The sequence below is a fragment of the Microtus pennsylvanicus genome, chromosome 3 (genome assembly GCF_037038515.1).
Source record: "Microtus pennsylvanicus isolate mMicPen1 chromosome 3, mMicPen1.hap1, whole genome shotgun sequence".
Taxonomy (NCBI): Eukaryota; Metazoa; Chordata; class Mammalia; order Rodentia; family Cricetidae; genus Microtus; species Microtus pennsylvanicus.
In genome coordinates, this window is record NC_134581.1 from 4,545,093 (window position 1) to 4,567,360 (window position 22,268).

At 47.6% G+C, this 22,268-nt stretch overlaps 1 protein-coding gene across 1 annotated transcript in view; it reads left to right on the top strand.

Moving 5' to 3' along the window:
* Nucleotides 1–22,268, top strand: part of Scn11a (sodium voltage-gated channel alpha subunit 11) — a 71,053-nt gene that overhangs the window by 31,221 nt on the left and 17,564 nt on the right. Inside the window, exons 12-19 of the mRNA XM_075967683.1 lie at nucleotides 708–946; nucleotides 2,357–2,548; nucleotides 5,404–5,760; nucleotides 8,462–8,863; nucleotides 10,273–10,386; nucleotides 11,356–11,470; nucleotides 12,232–12,386; nucleotides 16,375–16,548. Coding sequence (XP_075823798.1) covers nucleotides 708–946; nucleotides 2,357–2,548; nucleotides 5,404–5,760; nucleotides 8,462–8,863; nucleotides 10,273–10,386; nucleotides 11,356–11,470; nucleotides 12,232–12,386; nucleotides 16,375–16,548 — 1,748 coding nt within the window. The remainder of the gene's footprint in view (nucleotides 1–707; nucleotides 947–2,356; nucleotides 2,549–5,403; nucleotides 5,761–8,461; nucleotides 8,864–10,272; nucleotides 10,387–11,355; nucleotides 11,471–12,231; nucleotides 12,387–16,374; nucleotides 16,549–22,268) is intronic.

Consider the following 22,268-nt stretch of genomic DNA (forward strand, 5'->3'; position numbering starts at 1 on the left):
ATGGCAGGGGGGAGAGAGAATGAAGGAGAATGGGAGGGAGGGAGAGAAGAAGGGGAGAAGGGAGGGAGGGGGAGAAAGAGAGGAAGGGAGGAAGAGAGGAAAGGGAGAAGGGAGGGAGGGAGAGAAGAAAAGAGGGAGAAAGAGAGACAGAGAGAGAGAGAGAAGATTGCTGGTGTTCTTGCTTTTTTGTTTAATTCAAACCTCCACTAATGAAACAGTGCCTTTTCTTTTAAGGTAGGTCTTCCCACCTCTGTTAATCTAGGAAATTTCCTCACAGATGTGCCCAGAAGTTCGTCCCCTTGGTATTTCTAGATCCCACGAAACTGACAATTGACATTAACCATCACATAACCTTCCATTGCCTCCGCCCTTTTTTTTCTCCTGAGCTCTGGCACCCCTGTACAGCCGTAGTCTCCACCAAGTCCTCTCTTGAGAAAGCAGAGTCTGTGCTACCTCTGTCTCTCGCGGCCTCGTGGCCAATCTGTGTTGCTCTCTCTGCGTCTGTGTCAGATACACTTGACTTTGCGGCATCTTAGCTGTGTGCAGAGAAGTGTGTCTCCTCTGTGCCATGCTCGGCAGGAAAACCTGTGTGACTGGCTACGTGTCACAAAAATCCCGGGGAAGAGGGGGGTGGGGGCACACGCAGGCAGAGAGCAGCCAGGCTGGCTCAGAGCAAACGCCTTCCCCACCCTTCCATTCTCTTCCAGAACAAGAAAAATCCCAGGAGCCTTGTCTCCCATGTGGGAAAAACTTGGCATCCAAGTACCTGGTGTGGGACTGTAGCCCTCAGTGGCTGTGCGTCAAGAAGGTCCTGCGGTCCGTGATGACCGACCCCTTCACTGAGCTCGCTATCACCATCTGCATCATCGTCAATACCGTCTTCCTGGCCATGGAGCATCATGACATGGATGACACGTTTATAAATCTACTAAAAATAGGAAACTGGGTAATCTCAGGCTCTTGGAAAGCATACAGAAGCTTGAATCTTAACTCTGTCCAGGTGCAGACTTTTTCAGTAACCATAACCCAGACTACAACCTTGTTCCTGTAAATGGAATAAAGGCAAAAGGTGGTGTTGGATCAGAGGTTTTGCGCAGCTCACCTCTTTGGTTTTCACGGGCCTCAGTTTAACCTTCTAGCATGTTTAGTCACTTAGAAGCCATAGTGGACAATCCTAAAAGTAACGTTCTGAGTGATTTGAGAAAACTCAGAAGATGCTGACCAGGGCTGGGGATGTGACTCAGTTGGCAGAGTGCCTGCCTAGCCTTCATGAAGCCCTGGGCTCAGTCCTCAGCGCCACAAAAATTAGGTGTGGTGATGCATGCCAGTGATCCCAGCCTTCAGAAGGTAGAGGCAGGGGGCTCATTCGTTCAAGGTTATCCTCAGTCCCATAGCAAATTCAGCGCTAGCGTGGGCTACGTGAGACTCTTTCTCACAACAATCCCCCCACCCCGGAAAAAAAATGTGAACCATTTCCAGAGACCCACAGTAATGACCCCCAGGCCCCACTGTGTTACCGGGGAAACCGTTGTTGTAAAACAATACAGGTTTGATCCATAGGTAAATCCTCAGGAAAGATGAACCAGGCAGATATGGGAGGGTCATGCTTGTGAGAGAGTGTATCATTACTTGGTGGGGGAGTGGGGTGGGGACTTCCTGATTATGTGTCACTGGTTCTTACTGCACAGACGGAGTCTCAGTTAAAATGGGAAATTGAAGATAGGGAGGAAGCTGAACTTTGAACAATTGCTCAGTCTCATTCACGGTTCCTGTGGGAGGCATCTTCTTTTCCTCAAGGGAAAATGAGTCTCTTAGAGATATCAGATACAACACACAATTAGTCAGTGGCTGCTTTACTCTAATTAGCTAATGGATTGAAAAATCTTACCAGAATATCCAATCTTCTCCTCGTAAAATTTCATGTTTCTAGCTGAAAAAGCAACACGTTCTCTTAAATTCTTAAAATAAGGAAACTCTCCCACTTTATGTATTTTCCTGGGGTCAGGCTAGCAAGAGAGAGCCTGAGGAAAGGGGGGCAATGGAGGAGAAGGGTGAACAAGAAGGCATGCACGTGTCAAATGTCACGTCAACCCATGGCTTTGTATGATGAGTTAAGACTTTAATAAAAGTGGTGTAAAGCAGAAATGTGCTGGAGGTAGAATATGGGTCTAGCCCGACTTTCAGCGCCTCCTCGTGGGCTGCAGCTACCGTCATGTAGTGAGGTGCCTGTCGCCGTGTGCCTGGTGCCTGCGCCTTGGCTTGACTTCAGCCAGCATGCTGATTTAACGATTTCTTCCCAACTGCTGCGGTTCGCTCTGCCCATCCTTAAGCAGGAGTCTCCTCCGTCCCATTGCAGGTTTTCACTGGAATTTTCGTAGCGGAAATGTGTCTAAAGATCATCGCGCTGGACCCGTACCACTACTTCCGCCACGGCTGGAACATCTTCGACAGCATCGTCGCCCTTCTGAGTCTCGCTGACGTCCTTTACACCAACCTGTCTGATAAGAGCAGCCGCTCGAATCGCTCCTTCTTGGCTTCCTTCAGGGTGGTAAGGCGCTTCCTTCTGTTTTAAACTTATTTTTATTGCGTCTGTGTGTGGGTGCACGCAGTGGCACATGAGTGGAGGTCAAAGGGCAGCTTGCAGAAGTTGGTGACGCACCCCACCCTGTGCATTCTGGGGCCCAAATTCACACTCCGCAGGAAGTGTGTTTATCCACTGAGCCATTTCACCTGGTCTTTCTCCTCCCCTCCTCTCCCCTCCTCTCCCTTACCCAGCTTTCACCTTCCCTCTCCTCTCCTCCCCTCTCCCCTTTCCTCCTCTCTCCACCTCCCCACTTCTCTCCTTATTTCCCCTCCTCCTCTTCTTTCTTTGTCCTGGACTCACCAATATAGACCCTCCTGGCTGTGAATTCCTATAAAGCGCTTGCCTTTGCCTCCCAAGCCCTGAGGCTCAAGGTGTGTCACTATACCTGGCCCTGGCTCCTCTTTCTTGATTTACGGTGTAACAACATTCTGAATAATTAATACTAATACTACTACTAATAATAATAAAATGAGTGGAGTCAATGGCTATCTTGGACCAATTCATCTCGCCTTAATTCCAGGACACAATCTGCATATATACTCACCTCCCTGGGTAACCCAAGCTGGCCTCAAATTCCCAGTCTTTCCAAGGTCGGGATTACAGGTGTGTGCCACCATACCCAGCTAGCTGAGGTTGATTTCTTAAAAACAGTTTCAGAAAGTTTTATGTATGTGTACATGTGTATCTGAATGCACACTGCATGTGTGCGGGTGCCTGCGGAGACCAGAAGACGAGGTCAGATCTGGACGCTAGCACCCAGTGTGGGTGCTGGGATCTGGGCTCCAGATCTGGGTTCTCGGCAAGAGCAGCAAGAGTTCTTGACTGCTGAGCCATCTTTCCAGCCCCAGAACAAGGTATCTGCTATTTTAAATAAAAATACAGGGCTGGTGAGATTGCTCAGGTAGGGTAAAAGTCTTGCTGCCAAGCCCAAGGACTCGAGATCGATCCACACGGCAGAAGGGGAACTGATTCCTGCGAGCTGTACTTTGACCTTTGTTCTAGTTTTGTCCTGTTACTGTGATGTGACACTCTGGCCCAAAGTTACTTGGGTGAGTAAAGGGTTTATTGGCTTATACTTCCAGGTCATAGTGCATCAATGAGGGAAGTTAGGGCAGGAACTCACTCACAAAAAAGGAATCAGAGTAGAACCATGGATCCATGGAGGGATGTTACTCACCGGCCTTCTAACTCATACACACACACACACACACACACACACACACACACACACACACACATATTATATATACAGCACAACCCCACACGTGTAGGGGTGGTAATGGCCACCATGGACTCATCAACCAAGACAATATCCCTTAGGGTTTGCTCTGACCTGGACAGCCCTTCAATTGAGATTTCTCCGAACAACAGCCATCATATATGTGTGTTCCTCTCTCCACAAATAAATGAATAAATATAATTTTAAAAAGTTTTGGATAGGAGCTGGAGAGATGGTCTTGTAGTTAGGAGTACTTCCTGTTCTTCCAGAAGACCCAGGTTCAATTCCCAGCACCCACATGGTGGTTCACAACTGTCTGTAACTCCAGTCCAAAGGAACCTGACTTGAACTTCTAGTCTCCACCAATGCTAAACATATATGGCACACACACAGGCAATGCACCCATATATATAAAATAAAAGGATGAAAAAAGAGATTTAAGTAAAAAAAAATGTTAGATAAGACTCTGCCCCAGGTGAGTGTAACCAGTTTTGAAAGTCCTAATGGCCATGGCTGAGAAATGTCACCTGCTTTCTGGATAAGCTCACTGATATGTGAGCATAGCCCTGGATATGTGAGCATAGTTCTAGATTAGCTCCCTGATATATGAGCATAACCCCGGGTGTGTGAGCATAGCCCTGGATTAGCTCCCTGGTGTGTGAGCATAGCCCTGGATTAGCTCCCTGGTGTGTGAGCATAGCCCTGGATTAGCTCCCTGATATATGAGCATAACTCCGGGTTTGTGAGCATAGCCCTGGGAGTGTGAGCATAGCCCTGGATTAGCTCCCTGATATATGAGCATAACTCCGGGCTTGTGAGCATAGCCCTGGGAGTGTGAGCATAGCCCTGGATTAGCTCCCTGGTGTGTGAGCATAGCCCCGGATGTGTGAGCATAGCCCTGGATTAGCTCCCTGATATATGAGCATAACCCCGGGTGTGTGAGCATAGCCCTGGATTAGCTCCCTGGTGTGTGAGCATAGCCCTGGATTAGCTCCCTGGTGTGTGAGCATAGCCCCGGATGTGTGAGCATAGCCCCGGATGTGTGAGCATAGCCCTGGGAGTGTGAGCATAGCCCTGGATTAGCTCCCTGGTGTGTGAGCATAACCCCGGGTGTGTGAGCATAGCCCTGTGTGTGTGAGCATAGCCTTGGATTAGCTCCCTGGTGTGTGAGCATAGCCCTGGATTAGCTCCCTGATATATGAGCATAACCCCGGGTGTGTGAGCATAGCCCTGGGTGTGTGAGCATAGCCCTGGGAGTGTGAGCATAGCCCTGGATTAGCTCCCTGATATGTGAGCATAGCCCTGGATTAGCTCCCTGATATATGAGCATAACCCCGGGTTTGTGAGCATAGCCCTGGGTGTGTGAGCATAGCCCTGGGAGTGTGAGCATAGCCCTGGATTAGCTCCCTGGTGTGTGAGCATAGCCCCGGATGTGTGAGCATAGCCCTGGATGTGTGAGCATAAGCCTGGATGTGTGAGCATAGCTCGGGTGTGTGAGCATAAGTCCGGATGTGTGAGCATAACCCCGGATGTGTGAGCATAACCCCGGATGTGTGAGCATAACTCTTCTTCCCTTTTTGTTTGTTGTCTGTCTTCACAGCTGAGGGTCTTCAAGTTGGCCAAATCCTGGCCCACTTTAAACACTCTCATTAAGATCATCGGCCACTCCGTGGGTGCGCTCGGAAACCTGACCATGGTCCTGACCATTGTGGTCTTCATTTTCTCCGTGGTTGGCATGCAGCTTTTCGGCACCAAGTTCAACAAGACCGTCTCTACCGGCCAGGAGCAGCGCACGCGGCGCTGGCACATGGGCGATTTCTATCACTCCTTCCTGGTGGTGTTCCGCATTCTCTGCGGGGAGTGGATCGAGAACATGTGGGAATGCATGCAGGGCATGGACGGCTCTCCGCTGTGCGTCATTGTCTTCGTGCTGATCATGGTGGTGGGAAAGCTCGTGGTGAGTCCCCAGCTTCCTTTCCATCCTTTTCCTCTTCCCTCCCACCCAGCTCAGTAACCCGTGTAGTCCAGTTTGCACCGCTCATATTCTTGGCTGTGTAGCCTTCCCCTGAAGTGTGGTGAATTTACCAGGAGCAACACTTTTTTTTTTTTAAAACAATCTATTTTGCACATCATTCCCAGTTCTCTCTCCCTTCCTTCTTCCCGCTTCCTCCACATTCTCCCCACCCCACTCCCACCCACTCCTCAGAGAGGGCGAGGCCTCCCATGGGGATTCAACAAACCCTGTCACATCACTTGAGGCAGATCCAAGGCCCTCCTCCCTGTATCTAGGCTGAGCAAGGTATCCTTCCGCAGGGACCGGGCTCCAAAGAGCCAGTTCGTGCACTAGGGATACACACTAGCAGTGGAACCAGTATTTATCCCACACACCGCCCAAGCCACACAGCTGTCACCCACATTCAGAGGGTCTAGTTCTGTCTTATGCAGGCTGGGAGCAACATTTTAAAGAAAAGGGATCCTCTCCTGATAGCCATCAATTACAAATATCTCCTTGGGTAGGGGTGGGACTTCACGGCCCCTTCCCCTCTCCAGGCTGGGATTTGGTCCAGCTTAGGCCTGAACAGGTTTGTGCATGCTGTCGTAACTGCTGTGAGTTTGTGTGTTCAGCTGCCCTGCTATGGCTCAGTGGTCATGAGTCTTAGAAATATGCACAAGAGGGTGTGGGAAAAGAACTCACGTGGGAAGATCTCGATGTACAAGCACAAGGGCCTAAATTCCATCCCAGGACGAAGGAAAATGAAAACCTCTTGTGGTGGCTGGCACTTCTGTGCCAGTGCTGTGGGAACGTGGAGACAGGCCATCCTAGCCTACCTGGTGAGCGTCAGGCCAGAGAGACATTGTCTCAAAAAACCAAAACAACAGGCAAGATGGCTCCAGAGGAACAAGATCTGAGGTTGACCTCTGTCTGTCCAGCCCTCCCACACCACACATGTACACACACACATGCATATACACACATGTACACACCCACACCCATACACATGTGTATACACATAGACACACACATCACACACATACACACATGAAAAATGGTCCTCCCTCTGGGTCTTCTCATGACTCTAATTCCTAGAAGCATTAAGTAACAAAGTGAACAAATCTGTCTGCAGGGAAAAAAGGTCTTTGTTCTTTCTCCAGAACCTTCTACTGTTGGGCTTCCTTACTGTGGAAACAGCTTGAGTCTTTTCCTACAGCCAGCAGCTTAGATGTCAACAAGGAGGCCAATTAGACCCATATCACGTGAGGACGTGAAGAGATAAGGGCACATAAAGATCCTTGGACTTGAAACCAGAACCAAGTAGGGGTCATGGGGCAGATGTAAGGAACTGTCTCACAGATAGCTTTATCCGGAGCGCCTAGAAAATGGTCTGCACAGCTGGCAAGTGAGCCAAGGTTCCGGGGAGTGGACATCGCTAATGGGAGGCGGAGGAGAAGAACTTTGAGACAGGATCTGTAGACGGCTGTGACAGCTGAGAAGGTGCAGGAGAAACGCGAAGAAAGGTTCAGAGCGAGGAATTCTGGTGAAGCTGGAGATCTCTGACGAGATCTATGCACACCCTCAGAGCACTGCTCAGTAAAGGGCAGCTCACAACCACTGGGAGCCCCTGCAGCTGGTGGTCTGAAGCCTTCTGGGCTCCGGAAGCACCTGTATACACAGTGCGCATGTGCGCGCGCGCACACACACACACACACCCACACACACACACACACACACACACACAAACGAGTAAACAATAAAAGGAATCTTAAGTTAAAAAATAAATTTGTGTACAAGCATAATATATTAATTGTGACATTTACATATATAACTTATTGTTTTTTTCTTATTTTCATGTGTATGCAGTATGTCATGAGTGTGTATGCTTGTTCTCATGTGTATGGGCATACGTGTATCCCCAGGTATGTGTGTGTTGGAGGGAGGTGTGCAGAGAACCTAAAGTGATGTCAGAAATCATCCTGACCACTCTTCCATCTTGTTCTCTGAGGCCAGACCTCTCAGTCAAGCCCAGAGTGCCCAGATGTGGCTGTCCTGGCAAGCCAGCTTGCTCGGAGCTTGACTAGTTGTCTCTGAGCCTGGGATCCCAGGCGGGCTTCCATGTCCACCTGGCACTTAGGTGGGGATTTGAATTCTAACCATCTCCCTAATGCACAAGATTTGCCCTGTGGACCTCTTCCCTGCCCCCCTCCCCACCCCAGCAGGACCCTTTTTGCTTCCGTGTTTCTATTATTACCTCTGCCTCAAAAAAAAAAACCCCTCTTAATCTTGTAGTTTCCTTTCTATTTCATGTCTGACACCCACCCACTCGCCTACCCACTCATCCACTCACACTCACATACACTCATCTGCAAAACCTTCAAAGTGGGACCTGCATATGAGAGAGAACACCTGGTGTCTGTCTCTCGGTGTCCGGATTCTCTCGGTATAATGGTTTCTGGACAATTTGTATCCCTTCGCTTGCATTTTCTCTGTGTTTTCTCCCTGTTCTTTCTTGGTCTTCATCTTGTCACTGACTATGTAGGAGAGCTTTGCTGGGAGGGAGAGAAATTCTCATTTGGTGATAATTTGAGCCTTGGGGGGAAGGTTGTTCTAGGAACTCTGAGTGCCTCTTCCTTTGCTAAATATCCCTTACTACCTACCCCAGGTGCTTAACCTCTTCATTGCCTTGCTGCTCAATTCCTTCAGCAATGAGGAGAGGGACGGGCACCCCGAAGGAGAGACCAGGAAAACCAAAGTGCAGCTGGCTCTGGAGAGGTTCCGCCGGGCCTTTTCCTTCATGGGGCGTGCTCTTCAGAATTTCTGTTGTAAGAGATATCGGAGGCAAACCTCACTGAAGCCAAAAGAGATCCCAGGGAGTTTTGATAGTAAGAGTAAAGACAGTATTCCCCTGGATACAAAGCCCTGGAAGGAATTTGATGCACAAATGGCGTTGGACTCTGGGCACGGCAGGCCTCGCTTGGCCCCACTTGCAGAGGAAGAGGATGACTTTGAATGCTTTGATGAATTCAGAGCCTCACGCATCTCCCAAGCTGGTGCTGAAGTTCAGGTACGGAAGGTCCACAATTCAGATTAGGTGTGGTCGAAACATACAGTTATCATAGGGCATTTGCCACCTGTGTGTCCTAGGTTATGTTCAGGGATAGCTGGCTATAACATGTATGCGCTCTTTGACACATCAGCCTAATCCCAGGCTATGTCCCTGCATGACATGGCATGCCAGAAAATCCCTCCCAGCTTGACTAACCGGCAGTTTGGGTTTTAGTTGATCCCAATGTTGCCAGGTTGATAACCAGGAATAATCATCACACACCATTTTTAGATGTCCTTGTAGGTCACCACAGCAAGCCTTCCAGTTTTATGAATATATCAAATCTCCATTTTGCAGCTGGGGAGGTTACTCAGTGGGTAAGGTGTTTGGACCTGAGTTCAGATCCCCAGCACACACTTTAAAAGAAGCCAACAATAGCAGGCATGGTGGATAGCGCCCATGGTGTGGGACAATTGTCTACATTCTGTTAATTATATTTTAAATAAATGCTGATTGGCCAGTAGCCAGGCAGGAAGTATAGGCAGGACAACCAGACAGGAAGTAGAGGCGGGTCAATGAGAAGAGGAGAATTCTGGGAAGGAGGAAGCCCATTGCTCTGCAGTTGTGAACCTGCCATAGAAGAAGCAAGATGTGACTGCCTTGTTGAAAAAGTTACTGAGCCATGTGGCTAACACAGATAAGAATAATGGACTATATAAGTTACAAGAGTTAATAAGAAGCCTGAGATACTGGGCCAATCAGTTTATAACGAATGTAGACTTCTGTGTGATTTCTTTGGGACATAACAATTGCAGGAACTGGGCAGGGCAGAACCCCCGACAACACCCCTGTAACTAGAGCACTGTGAAGATGGGGACAGGGGATCCCTTCTCCTTGCAGCCCAGCCAGTCTAGCTAGTCTAGCCAGTTGGTGACTCTGTGTTCAGTAAGAGACTCTGTCTCAAAAATAGGGTGGTAAAATTGATTCAGAAGGACATCAGGTCTCTACATGTACACACACACACACACACACACACACACACACACACACACTCATACATGCACACACACACACGCATACACACACACTCATACATGCACACACACACACGCATACACACACACTCATACATGCACACACACACACACACCACACACTCATACATGCACACACATACATACAGTTTCCATCTCCCCCCACCCACAGGGATATTTTATCTTTGATTTAATTGGATGGGGTGAGTCTTATTCTGGAACCATAATGTTTTGATTAAGTAACTTTACAATACATTCCTATATCTGTTTTGTTCAGTAGTTTTCCCGGTCTACTTCCATGTTGAGTTTTTCAGGAGCAGAATTCACTCTCGCTTCATGTCAAGTGGACTGTCTAGAGAAATATTAACTCCACTTTGGGCTTCTGTGTGCCAGACCTGTGACGTCCCTCTGGAGACCAAGCAGCCTACCAGCCCAGATGACCAAGGTGTGGACACTGAAGTGTTCTCTGAAGAAGATCCGCATCTAGCCATACAGAGTGCTCGGAAGGTAATATTCCCAGGATATGGTTGGGAGGAGCATGTGACCCCTCCACACAGCTTCTCCACAACAGCCTGTGGGTCAATATCGGAAAGAATGAAGACACCATTGCCAGAGCTGAGTCTCACAAAAAAGCGTAAGTCAGGGGCTGTCAGTTTTGCTATACTGACATCACTGTGGGGGGCTTTCCTGTGAATTCTAGGGTGACTTCCAGCAACCCTTGGCCTCCATTCACTAGATATCAGGAGTATCCTCTTGTTGTGAAAATTTAAAATGTCTCTAGTTTTGCGGAGATGAGCCTGTTGGCAGATTGCCTGCATTACAAGCTCAAGGGCCTGAGTTTGATTTCCAAAGGCCACATGAGAAGCCAGCAGCCACGGGATGCTGAGGCAGAAGTAGGAAAATCCCTGGGGCTCACGAGCAACCAGCCAAACTGTTAGCTCCTGACCAGTGAGAGACTCTGTCTCAAAACAAAACAATATCAACAACAGCAACAAAAAAACCTAAGATGCTCAGATCCTGAGAAATAATATCCAAGATTGTGATCTGGCTTGTACACACACACGTACACACACACTTTTATTTAAAAAAAAAAGAAAACTTGAGGCATAGCCAGAATGCCTCCTACAGGGTAAAGCCAGCCAGAGCCACTGGCCTAACCGATTAGTCTATGAACTGGGAGAGCTGGAAATCGGGCATAGAGTAGCTTTCTCATTCCCTACCCTCTAACTGGCAGCCTATTAGGGTTATGATTTGTAGGGGGGAGGGTTGAGCTACTGTGAACACATGGACTTGCTGCTTATTTGCCGTGGAGACGAGCTAATTTTCTCCTGAAGTCAGGCTGATAGAGAACTTGAGAAAAAGTCCCCACAGGAGCAGCATGCTACCAACACCATCCTGTCTAGCAACCTTTGCCTCGCTGGCTTTAACCTGACTGTCCTGGTGACTGACTCTCTCCTCCCCCGCTCTGGCGTGCAGAAGTCTGATGCGGCAAGCGTGCTCTCAGAATGCAGCACCATTGATCTGAATAGCTTCCTAAATTTCCGAAACACGGATCCCCCCAAAAAGCAACCGGATAGATGCTTACCCAAAAGTAAGTGGCCTTATTTTTGCACACAGCTCAAGGAGCCTTTGTGTTCCCTGTAGCTTTGTGGTTTGGATGGATGCCTCGTTTCTAGCACTAGCGTTATTAGATTATTAGATTCTAGTAGAGGGAATTTCAGGAGACCCCGGGCTTCGATAGGCTCCGTTCACACAGCCCAAAAGGGTAAATACCTGAAGGTGCTCCTGGAAAACTAGCCGGGCCAACAGATCAGCTGCTCTATAGATCCTCGGGACATCTACTGTCAATGGAGGGACATCGAGGACTGAAGGGCAGCCTGGTCCATCATAAAGGTGTGTGTGTTGAGAGCAAAGACTGCTTGTAAACCCCTTTGCAATTGATCAAGTTCTCCCATGTGTGGGGAGAATCCCCAAAACCTTGGAAGTCCTCACCTCAAGTTTCCTGAAATCCTTTGGGTACTCTCTGTATGTCACAGCCTCCCCACCCTACAATTTTGGCATAGTTAATAACCACAAATCATTGGTGGTGTACAATGATAAATAGACCTCCACATCAGTTGACCTGGGCTGGCTGTCTCTGCTGAGGGTAGATGACTTTATTCATGTGGGTGCCAACAGTGAGGGGCTCAGCAGATCTAGCTTGAGCACATGAGAATTTCAGGTTTTGGAAAGAATCATCATTCCCTCTGATGTGGAAAGCTACAGTTCACAATGCAAGGGACACGAAGTGACGAGCTGAGGCCACTAACGCAATCCACTCCAGACGCTCATGCCATAAACTCTTCCTTTCAGGCCTCGGTTGCCATTTTCTGTGCCACAAGAGAAACAAGAGAAAGCCCTGCTGGGTTGTGTGGTGGAATCTTCGGAAAACCTGCTACCAGATCGTGAAGCACAGCTGGTTCGAGAGCTTTATTATCTTCGTCATCCTGCTGAGCAGCGGCGCTCTGGTAAAGGATGCTCGCGGGGAGGAGGTTGGGCAGCGGGGCAGCCGGAGGTGCTGTTGATGATGACCCTGGGAAAAGGGCAGTGAAGGGAGCTCTTCACTGACGGCTCCTTAGCGGGCAGGAGTCTGCACATCTAGAATCAGAGTCCCTACTCTGAAGGTGCTTTCTCTGTTGGAGAGTTTAACCAGGCCAGTGTGAAAGTACCTTCTCACGTCTAGCCCTTGGACTTGGCTTGCCCGCCTGCTCTCTGGTTCTCAAGGATTCCTAGACGTCTCCACTGTATCACATACTTTAGGCAGCTCCTCCTCTCGCGGTCCCTGAAGATCAGGGTGCTTTCTAAGACAAGATATTAAGGGAAGGGCTACAGGGAACAGATCAGGCTATGATCAGTTGCTTGGGTATTTCCTGTCAGTGCGATGTAAATCTCAGTGAGACTAACGAGTAACCCTGAGTCTACCTGCATTCATTTTAGGGTCCCCAACATCTTTCTGCTCTCAATTCATTCCTCCCAGCCACTCCTGTCCTCTCTCCAGCTTCCCTGATCACTTACACACTCCCCTTTTCCTTAACTCCCCCTCTTCCTCAGTTGCCTGTTCTCCCCCTCTCCTGTCTTGTATCATCCCTTAAAATGGCTCAAACTTTCACTGTCATACTAAGTGAACAGAATTATTCTTGATTTGGAGTTTGTAGTAGCAGAGATGCCAGAGAAGAACTCTCTTGGGTCCCATGCCTTCTGTCTAGCGCTTCATACACGTGTAATCCTAAGGGAAATGGCAGGTGGCGTATAGACCGTGCTCAGGGACTGGCACCAGTATAACCCCCACCCCCCATGCTCCATATACAGTAGAAATTATTCCTCAAACAAAAAAATACAGGTTTATCTGGAACCATCCTGGGATCTCCCCTGATGGACTTTGGTTAGGATTCTTTGGTAATTACATCTCCTCTGCTAGTGTGTCGTGAATAGTACGGTTGAATTTTATATTATTTCCTAAGTGGTGTTAAGCAACAGGAAGGCGGTGGAGCTTCTAGAAGGCCATAGATACACGATCTGCGGTGTCAGGGAAAGATGACATGACCAGAGACCTCCCAGCAGACAGAGAGCCCTGTCCTAGTTCCTAATCTGCTTTCCGAGAGGCAGGTGTAGGCTGGGCAGAGCAGTATAGAACACGCTGTATAGAGGACATCAGGAAAAAGGTCCGGCCCATCTTACTGTACATGCTTGCATAGAGATGAGAATAAGAAAAGTCTAACTCATCACCATTGCCTATGACCTCAGGACCAAAACTGTCTAGCAGCATTGGAAGCTAGTTTGAAAACCAAGTCTTGAGTCCTTCCAAACTACCGAATCAGAGCCTACATTGAAATAAGTTCCCTAGGTGACGTGGGTCTTGTTAGACTCTGAGAAGGTTGGATCTGGACAAATGCACAGTAGTAACAAGTGTCTCCTTATTAAAAACTATCTCTGGTAGGACATGGGAGACTTTGAAATTCAGTTGCCTGTCTTTGACTCACTTAGCCAGCTTGTGGCTAAGGTTTCAAAAGAGAAAGCAAGTCTGTGACGCTGTCCAGATTTGTCTGTCATCTGCGGGCAGGTAATGGAGACGAAGACAGATGCGGTGATGATGGACCACAGTTGTAAGTGATGGGCTCAGAGCAGGAGAGGCTGAAGGGTAATGAGCAGGACCAGTGATCAGCTCAGCCTTGTAGGACAGGGCAGATCGCTGTAGAGTGTCCACTCAGCTAAGTTCCCAAGGCTCAGCAGGAGCCCGCAGGATGGGGAAGAGCCGAGAGCTGTGGCAGTGGCTTTCACCTTGTCTTCTCACTCATAGTTCAAGGTGCAGCCCATCATGGTGAGGAAGGCATGGTGGTAAGAGCAGTTCTCCGCCATGGCGGCAGGAACGTGAGGCTGCCATTCACAACCTCAGGGATCAGAAAGTGATGAAAGGAAGTGAGGCATGGCTTGAGTTTGTAGACTCTGAGTTACACTTCCTTCAAGGTCACCCAGCCCAAGGTCCTCTACTACCTCCCTCAAAGAAAACAAACAAGAACAGTGGAGCAGCTGGGAATCAATTGTCCAAATACGAGAGCCTGTGGGAGGTAGTTTACTTCTGGACAATAAAAGGACTTTTTTTTTTCTAGTCAAAACTCAATTTGGTAGGTGGAAATGAGTTGGTTAGATTCTTTTGAATTCTTTTCCTCTAGGTTGTGGCCCTACCTTGTACCTAAAATGGGACTGATTTTTCTGCCCACTTTCAGTGTTTTCCTAAGTATCTTGGGCAGGGTTAGTACCTAGCCCCCTTTTCTCATGTCTTTCATTCTTACTATAGAAAGACTGAAATGAGAGACCACACCTAGCTCTATAGGCCCCGCAGCACAATCTCTCTCATATATGCACACACGCATGCACTCCCGCACACACACACGTCCACATGCAGACACACAGAGTAGGTGACAGAGATGTTTGGGTGTAGCATGGAGAAGGTTCAAAGTGTCATGTCCTATTTTTGTAATCACATTTAATGGATGTTTGATAGTCAAATTCCCACCAGGAGCTTTGGTTCAGAGCATCTCTATTTTAGTGTGTCTCAATATGGTTAGAAAGTGATATTATATGTAGGGTGTGTGCGTGTGTGTGTGGGTATGTGTGGTATGTGTGTGTGTGGTGAATGGGAGTTAGTCGTGGGAGATGATGAACTCCAGGCTTGCTGAGATATGGAGAAGAGAATCGAGAACACAATGGACAGGCACTGAGTACAGTTGCTAAGGCGACCTGGAGAGTTAAAGTAGTGGTCTAGGGCAATGGTATTTCAGGGAAACTTGGAAAGATACAACTAGCAAGAGTTGAAAGGGTTAGGACTCCCGGAAAATGCTCCAACAATGTATCGTGTAGGAAGACTCTTATATTCGGAGTACGTCGGTTACCTTTCTCACTGATGTGGAAAGGGCCACTTGAGGGGACGTTCTAGTTTCGCTTCTGTTGCTAAGACAGAAGTGTCCTGACAGAAGCAACTTTAAAGAGAAGGGACTGACTCAGCTCGTAACACCAGGTTACAACCCATGGTTGTGGAGAAGTCAAAGCAGGAGCTTGAAGCAGCTAGGAGGCCCACAGCCCACAGTCCCAGCAGGGTACATTCTCCGTCAAGCAGAGAAATGGATACATTCGCACTTACCTGGCACTCACGTTATATGTGTACAATCCAAGATCCCCTCGCTGCCAAGGAAAGGGTGGCACCCACAGTGGACTGGCTTTCCCACACTGATTATTGTAATCCAGACTATTGATTATAGACACAGACCAATCTGGTCTATACAATCTGTTATGCATTCTCTTTCCAGGAGATTGAAGACGTAGTCAATTAAAATGAGCAATAAAGCTGTGTTGACAACTAAAATTCCCCACCACTGAGAGAGAGCATTAATTTGGCTCTCACTTTGAGGGTGCAGTCTGTCACAGCGGCTGGAGCATGAGGCAGCTGGTCATATTGCATCCATAGTCAGGAAGGAGAGAGGGAGGAGAGAGAGAGAGAGAGAGAGAGAGAGAGAGAGAGAGAGAGAGAGAGAGAGAGAATACGGTGGTCCCCAGTTTGCTTTTCCTTTTTTATTTAATTAAAAATCCTAGCCTGTGGGCTGGAGCCACCCGTAGTTAGGTGCTCTACTATATATAAACCCTCTCTCGGACATGCCCAGAGCTGTGTCACCTAAGTGATTCTAGACTGTTAACTTGACCACATTAGCCCTCAGAGAGGCCAGAGAGGACAGACCATGAAGTCATCGGGGTGACAGAAATATGGATATGGAATTTTCTATATTTATTTAATCAAGAAATACATTTTAATGGGAAAGAGCTACCTTAATCTTTTTTTTTTATAACAAGATGCCATCACCAGATACCAACTAGTTTTTAATCATATAAAATAGAAAAGACTCAAAGTTGACAAGGAGCCTGCATATACTTACCCTGGCCCATGGCTGTGCTTTCTTCTTCCAGATATTTGAAGACATCAACATCTCCACACGGCCCCATATCGAGCGACTGCTAAGGTGTACCGATAATATTTTCACATTTATTTTTATCCTGGAGATGATTCTAAAGTGGGTGGCCTTTGGATTCCGGAGGTATTTCACCAGCGCCTGGTGCTGGCTTGATTTCCTCATTGTAATTGTAAGTTTACTGTCTCTGCGCCCTGTTTGGGTTGGGGCAGGGATGGGACAGGGAACCCTAAGGGGGCTACTGTCCATGTGGTCCTCATACAGTTGCCTCTCCAAAGAATCTCACTCACTGTTACAGTACTTACTGTGAACTGACAGCTGCCCACCTGTGGTCCAGCCCTCTTGGGCGCTGCCTCTCACACACAGACTACCCCAACCATCTCCACGATGACACCCCTCCACCTCTCTCTCTGAACCCTGCTTGTGTCTGATGAAAACCTAGAGAAACTTTGGACGTCCTCTGTTTTTCCTTCCCCTTCCAAGTTTTCTTTTTCTTTTTCCATGTTTCTGATGCTGGTGTTTAGGAAGTAAGAGAGAATGGTTGGCCTACGTTACCTTATTCAGCGCCCAGCAGTGCCCGATGAAGAATCCCACAGATCAGAAGGTTAACAGCTAGCTTCAGGGTGCAGAACAGATGACGTAGAACAGGATGGGCTCAGCCCCTCTAGGCCTGTAGAGGAGCACGTTCTGATGCTTTCTCTGTACCACTGTGGCCTTAACTTTTCCTGGGGAGAAACAGCCAATGACTGTCTACTCTTCCCCGATGAGCAGCGATACACTGAAGTACGATTTCGAAGTACAGCTTTGGTGAGACGGATGAGTCCGTTGGGCTTTCTTACCATCTGTGGGTGACCCTAGAATAGCTGTATCACTACAAAGTCCCGCCCCATCTGTCGGAAGGCGAGTCATGGAGCCCTGCTGTCAGTCAACCAGAATAACCGGCGCTGGGAGAAGGAGGGTCTCAGGAGGGGATCTCAGGTCTCCTTTCTTCCACCCCCTAGGGAATGCCCACAGCTGTGTTTCCATAGACCTGGCTAGCATTCTTATCAGTCTGCTCTAGTTGCCATGGCTACCAGGCACAAAGCCCAAGATGGCATCATGTTATGTCTGGAGACAAAAAAAAATCCTCCAACAGCCACATTATCTGCCACCTGTGCCAATGTCTTCTTCCTTCCACCGTGTAACCACTTTTTGTGGGAGGGCTTTTGTTTTCCCTGTATTCGGAACAAGAAAATAACTCCAAAAGGCTAAAGCCTGTTCAAGACTACCTGCTGAGAAGTGGTGGAGGTGAGGTTCAAATCTAGGAAGTCTCACTCTAGGGTGCAGGGCTTTAACACATGTGTTCTTTCCACCATTATACTGAGTCCATGTCTACTTAAGAAAGGAGGGAAGGGGCTGGGGCGGTGGCTCAGTTGGCAAAGCGCTTGACGTGCAAGCCTGAGAACCTGAGTTCGGATCTCCAGCTCCCTTGCATAAAAGCCAGGTACACCCACACGGTGCCATAATCCCAGCTCTGAGGAGGCAGAGACTGAAGAACCCCTGGGACTCGCTAGCCACACCGATGAGCTCCAGGTTCAGTGAGACTTGGTTTCTAAAGATAAGGTAGAGCGTGTTGAGGACGACACTGACGTTGACTTCCGGGCCTCCACAGGCACACGCACAGTGGTGCACACACGGTAAAGACAAGAACACCCAAGTGAAGACTGTAAAAAATTTAAATTTAGCCAATTCAAAATAGATAGTATAAATCTAGCAGCGATCCTTAAAAATATCAAACAGTAGTCTAAAGGCATGGTGTCAGAAAAACATCAACAGACCCAGATGGTTTGTAAAGCAAGTTTTACTGTTTTAATAAATTCAATACTAATCAAGTTGTTATGAAGAACAGTCAATACTAATCAAGTTCTTTTGAAGACTGGAAAAGGGAAACTGTAAACCATCCAAGTAAGACAAGCATAACCCTTGTTTGTTTGTTTTTGAGATAGGGTCTCTCGTAGGCCAGGCTAGCCTCAGACTCACTGTGTGACAGAGGATGACCCAGAACCCTGCTCCTCCTGCCTGACCTCCTGTGTGCTGCGATTGCAGGTCTAAGCCAAGTGCAATCTTGGTAAGAGAGTAAACAGGACAAACCTAACAATAGATGTAAAAAGCATAAGATAAATGTGTAATTCCGTGCCTCTGACTCACAGAAAAGGCAACCCGTGGTGAGACCCAGTGTTTACCTTGACACTGTAGACTGTGCTGAGGAAAGTCCCAGTTTCACGGCTCATCAGCTCCATGCCTGGAACCAGGAACTGATCCTGTGGACGTCTGATCTCCTCATTTATGACACAGCAAATGTCTTAGTTGCTGTCCTATCTCTCTGCGGAGAAACCACAACCGTGGTAACGCCTTTAAGAGAAAGCATTTCAGTGGGGAGATTGGGAGCAGGAACAGCAGGCATGGCAGGCGCGGTCCTGGAGCTGATCTGCAGGGACAGCCAACAAGCCTGGGTCCGGCATGTTCTTCGATACCTCAAAGATGCCGCCCCCTCCCACATGACACACTTCCTCTAACAAGGCCACACCTCCTAATCCTTTTAATCCTATCAAACAGTTCCACTAACTATGGTATGGGGGCCGTTCTTATTAAAACCACTGAGATGACATTCAAATTAATCAAGATTGCATACGATGAGGGCCACGAGGTGGCTCAACAGGTCCAGGTGCTTGTCACCAAACCTGAGAATCCAAGCTCAATCCCCGCAGCCCTTATGGTGGACGGAGTGAGCCAAGTCCTGCAAGTTGTCCTCCGACCCCTGAGCTCGACACAATGCCCTCCCACAGTAAATAGATTAATAAATGAAAGAAAAGCTTAAAAGAGTCCATACAATGATCCTAATGATAATTATGGAATAGAAAAATGCAAACCTAGTCAGGTGGTGGTGGTGCACACCTTTAATCTGAGCACTTGGGAGGCAGAGACAGGCAGATCTCTGTGAGTTCGAGACCAGCCTGGTCTACAAGGACAGGCTCCAAAACTACAGAGAAACCCAGTCTTGAAAAAGAAAAAAAAAAGAAAAGAAAGAAAAACACAAAAATATGTAAGTCTAGCTCCATTAAAATGTGCAACTTCTATTTTCTACTCGGCAATGCTAAAATTATAGTTAAAGACAAATTAGAAGCCAGGACAGTATTTATTATGTGCGTGACAAATACACATACATACATACACACATACATACATACATATATAATATAAAATACAGATGACAAGGAAAATGACACCCAAAGGATGCAGACAGGAGGAAGGAGAAGCCCGGCTGCTGACACACGTGTGCAGACAGGAGAAACCCGGCTGCTGACACGCGTGTGCAGACAGGAGAAACCTGGGCTGCTGACACACCTGTGCAGACAGGAGAAACCCGGGCTGCTAACACGCGTGTGCAGACAGGAGAAAGGAGAAACCGGGCTGCTGACACGCGTGTGCGGACAGGAGAAACCTGGGCTGCTAACATATATGTGAGTAATGGTAGACTCGTTCCATGAGTCAGCACAGAAATGCGTTTAAAAGTGAGTGTTTACATTACTCAGACTGAGAAACAATTTTAGTTAACCGATACCTGTATTAAGAAGAACATTGAAAATTAAAATCTCTAATCACTGCTAACAGTTTAATTGGGACAGCCATTATGAAGAAAATTTTGCATTATTCAGTAAAATTAAAAATTGTGCCTATTTGTAATCTAGACATACCAGTCCTTGTATAGGTCCAATGGAGACTCTTGGATATGGACCCAAGAAAAACACACATCTGTCAGCTTATTATATTCTTTATAACAAAGAAAAGGAGGCAGCTTAGATACTCACCAGAGGGGAATGGGTCTGTAAGATAGGAGCGCTTATGCCCTGTGATAGTCTGCAGCAGTTATAATAGCATGGGTCAGTGAGTTAGCATGTTAGGTGAAGGATCTTGCACTGAACGAGGTCATGGTAGGAGAGAAGAGACGCCTGCCGGTTGTCCTCTGACCTCTTCCTGGGTGGTGTGAGTGCATGTGCTCACATACATTAAAAAATGGGGAAGAAGTAGATTATGGTGTATGATATACAATTTATATTATACATCATGGGGTCTCAGAAAAGAACAGAATGATCGATGTAAGCCAGAAAAAAAATAAAAATAAAAAAGTCATTCTAGAATACCTGTCCCTTTGAACAGTGATAGAGAGTGGAAATAAAAATAAAATAAAAATAAAAAATAAAATAAAATAAAAATAAAAACAAAGTCATCCTAGAGGACTTATCCCTTTGAACAGTGACTGAGAGTGAGAAAGATCACAGCTGCTTTAGTGTGAGAATCTGACTGCTATCTCCAAATTTGATGGAACAGAAAGTAGCCTGAGGCACAGATGACTAGTGCACAATGTCCCCACGGGATGTCCCCCCCGCCCCCCCCGCCATGGTGAGAACCTTCTTTGGTACTCCAGAACAACCCTCTTCTCCATTCTTTCTCTCTGAGAGGGGTGAAGCAGAGGAGAGTTTGCTGGAACCTGCCTAAATACACTCCCAACAAAGTTAAAACCTTATTTTAAAAATGATGTTTTAATACACTTCTTATTTTTATTTTTGGGGTGTGCATGCCCATGCATGGTATCTGTGTGAGTGCACCAAGGGGTTTGGGTGTGCACCACGTGTGCACAGCCAAGCATGTCTGTATGACAACCACAGATGTCTGTCCTCAGGTGTCTTCCATTTTTTGTTTGAGGTAGGGTCTCCCCATGGCTTGGAATTTCATGTACATCAAACTAGCTGGCCTCCTGGCAGGTCTTCCTGTCTCTGCCTTCCATCACTGGAATGACAGGCATATGCCTCCACACTTGGCTTTTTATAGGGTGTTGGGGACCCATACCCAGTTCCTCATGCTTGAGAGATGGGCACTTTCCTATTATCTCCCCAGTTTTTAATAAAACTATTTAATGTCGATCACGCATTTTGTAATCTAGCCATCCAACACATGTTCCTGCCCTAATCTGATTTATGATCTTGTCCTGTGTGGTGATGTCAGGGCCATCCGGTTTCCTTGAATTTATACCAGCATCTCAGTGTCTTTCGAGACTCAGACGACATAAACATATCTCTCTCATTGTAACTGCTCTTGCCATTCCAGCAGGATCTGGCTTGTCACTGTGTTCAACATCTCAGAAATAGGGTCCTTGATAGTGCTGGAGAGATGTTGTGTAAGCTTGAGGCCCTAAGTGTGGAACCCTGGCATCCATGTAAAAAAAATCAGGCAGAGTAGCACACATCTGTAACCCTAGAACTAGGAACCAGGCAGAGTAGCGCACATCTGTAACCCCAGAACTAGGAACCAGGCAGAGTAGCGCACATCTGTAACCCCAGAACTAGGAACCAGGCAGAGTAGTGCACATCTGTAACCTCAGAACTAGGAACCAGGCAGAGTAGCGCACATCTGTAACCTCAGAACTAGGAACCAGGCAGAGTAGCGCACATCTGTAACCCCAGAACTAGGAACCAGGCAGCGTAGTGCACATCTGTAACCCTAGAACTAGGAACCAGGCAGAGTAGCACACATCTGTAACCCTAGAACTAGGAACCAGGCAGAGTAGCGCACATCTGTAACCCCAGAACTAGGAACCAGGCAGAGTAGCACACATCTGTAACCCTAGAACTAGGAACCAGGCAGAGTAGTGCACATCTGTAACCCCAGAACTAGGAACCAGGCAGAGTAGCGCACATCTGTAACCCCAGAACTAGGAACCAGGCAGAGTAGCACACATCTGTAACCTCAGAACTAGGAACCAGGCAGAGTAGCGCACATCTGTAACCTCAGAACTAGGAACCAGGCAGAGTGGTAAATATCTGTAATCCCAGAACTATGGAGGCAGAGACAGGA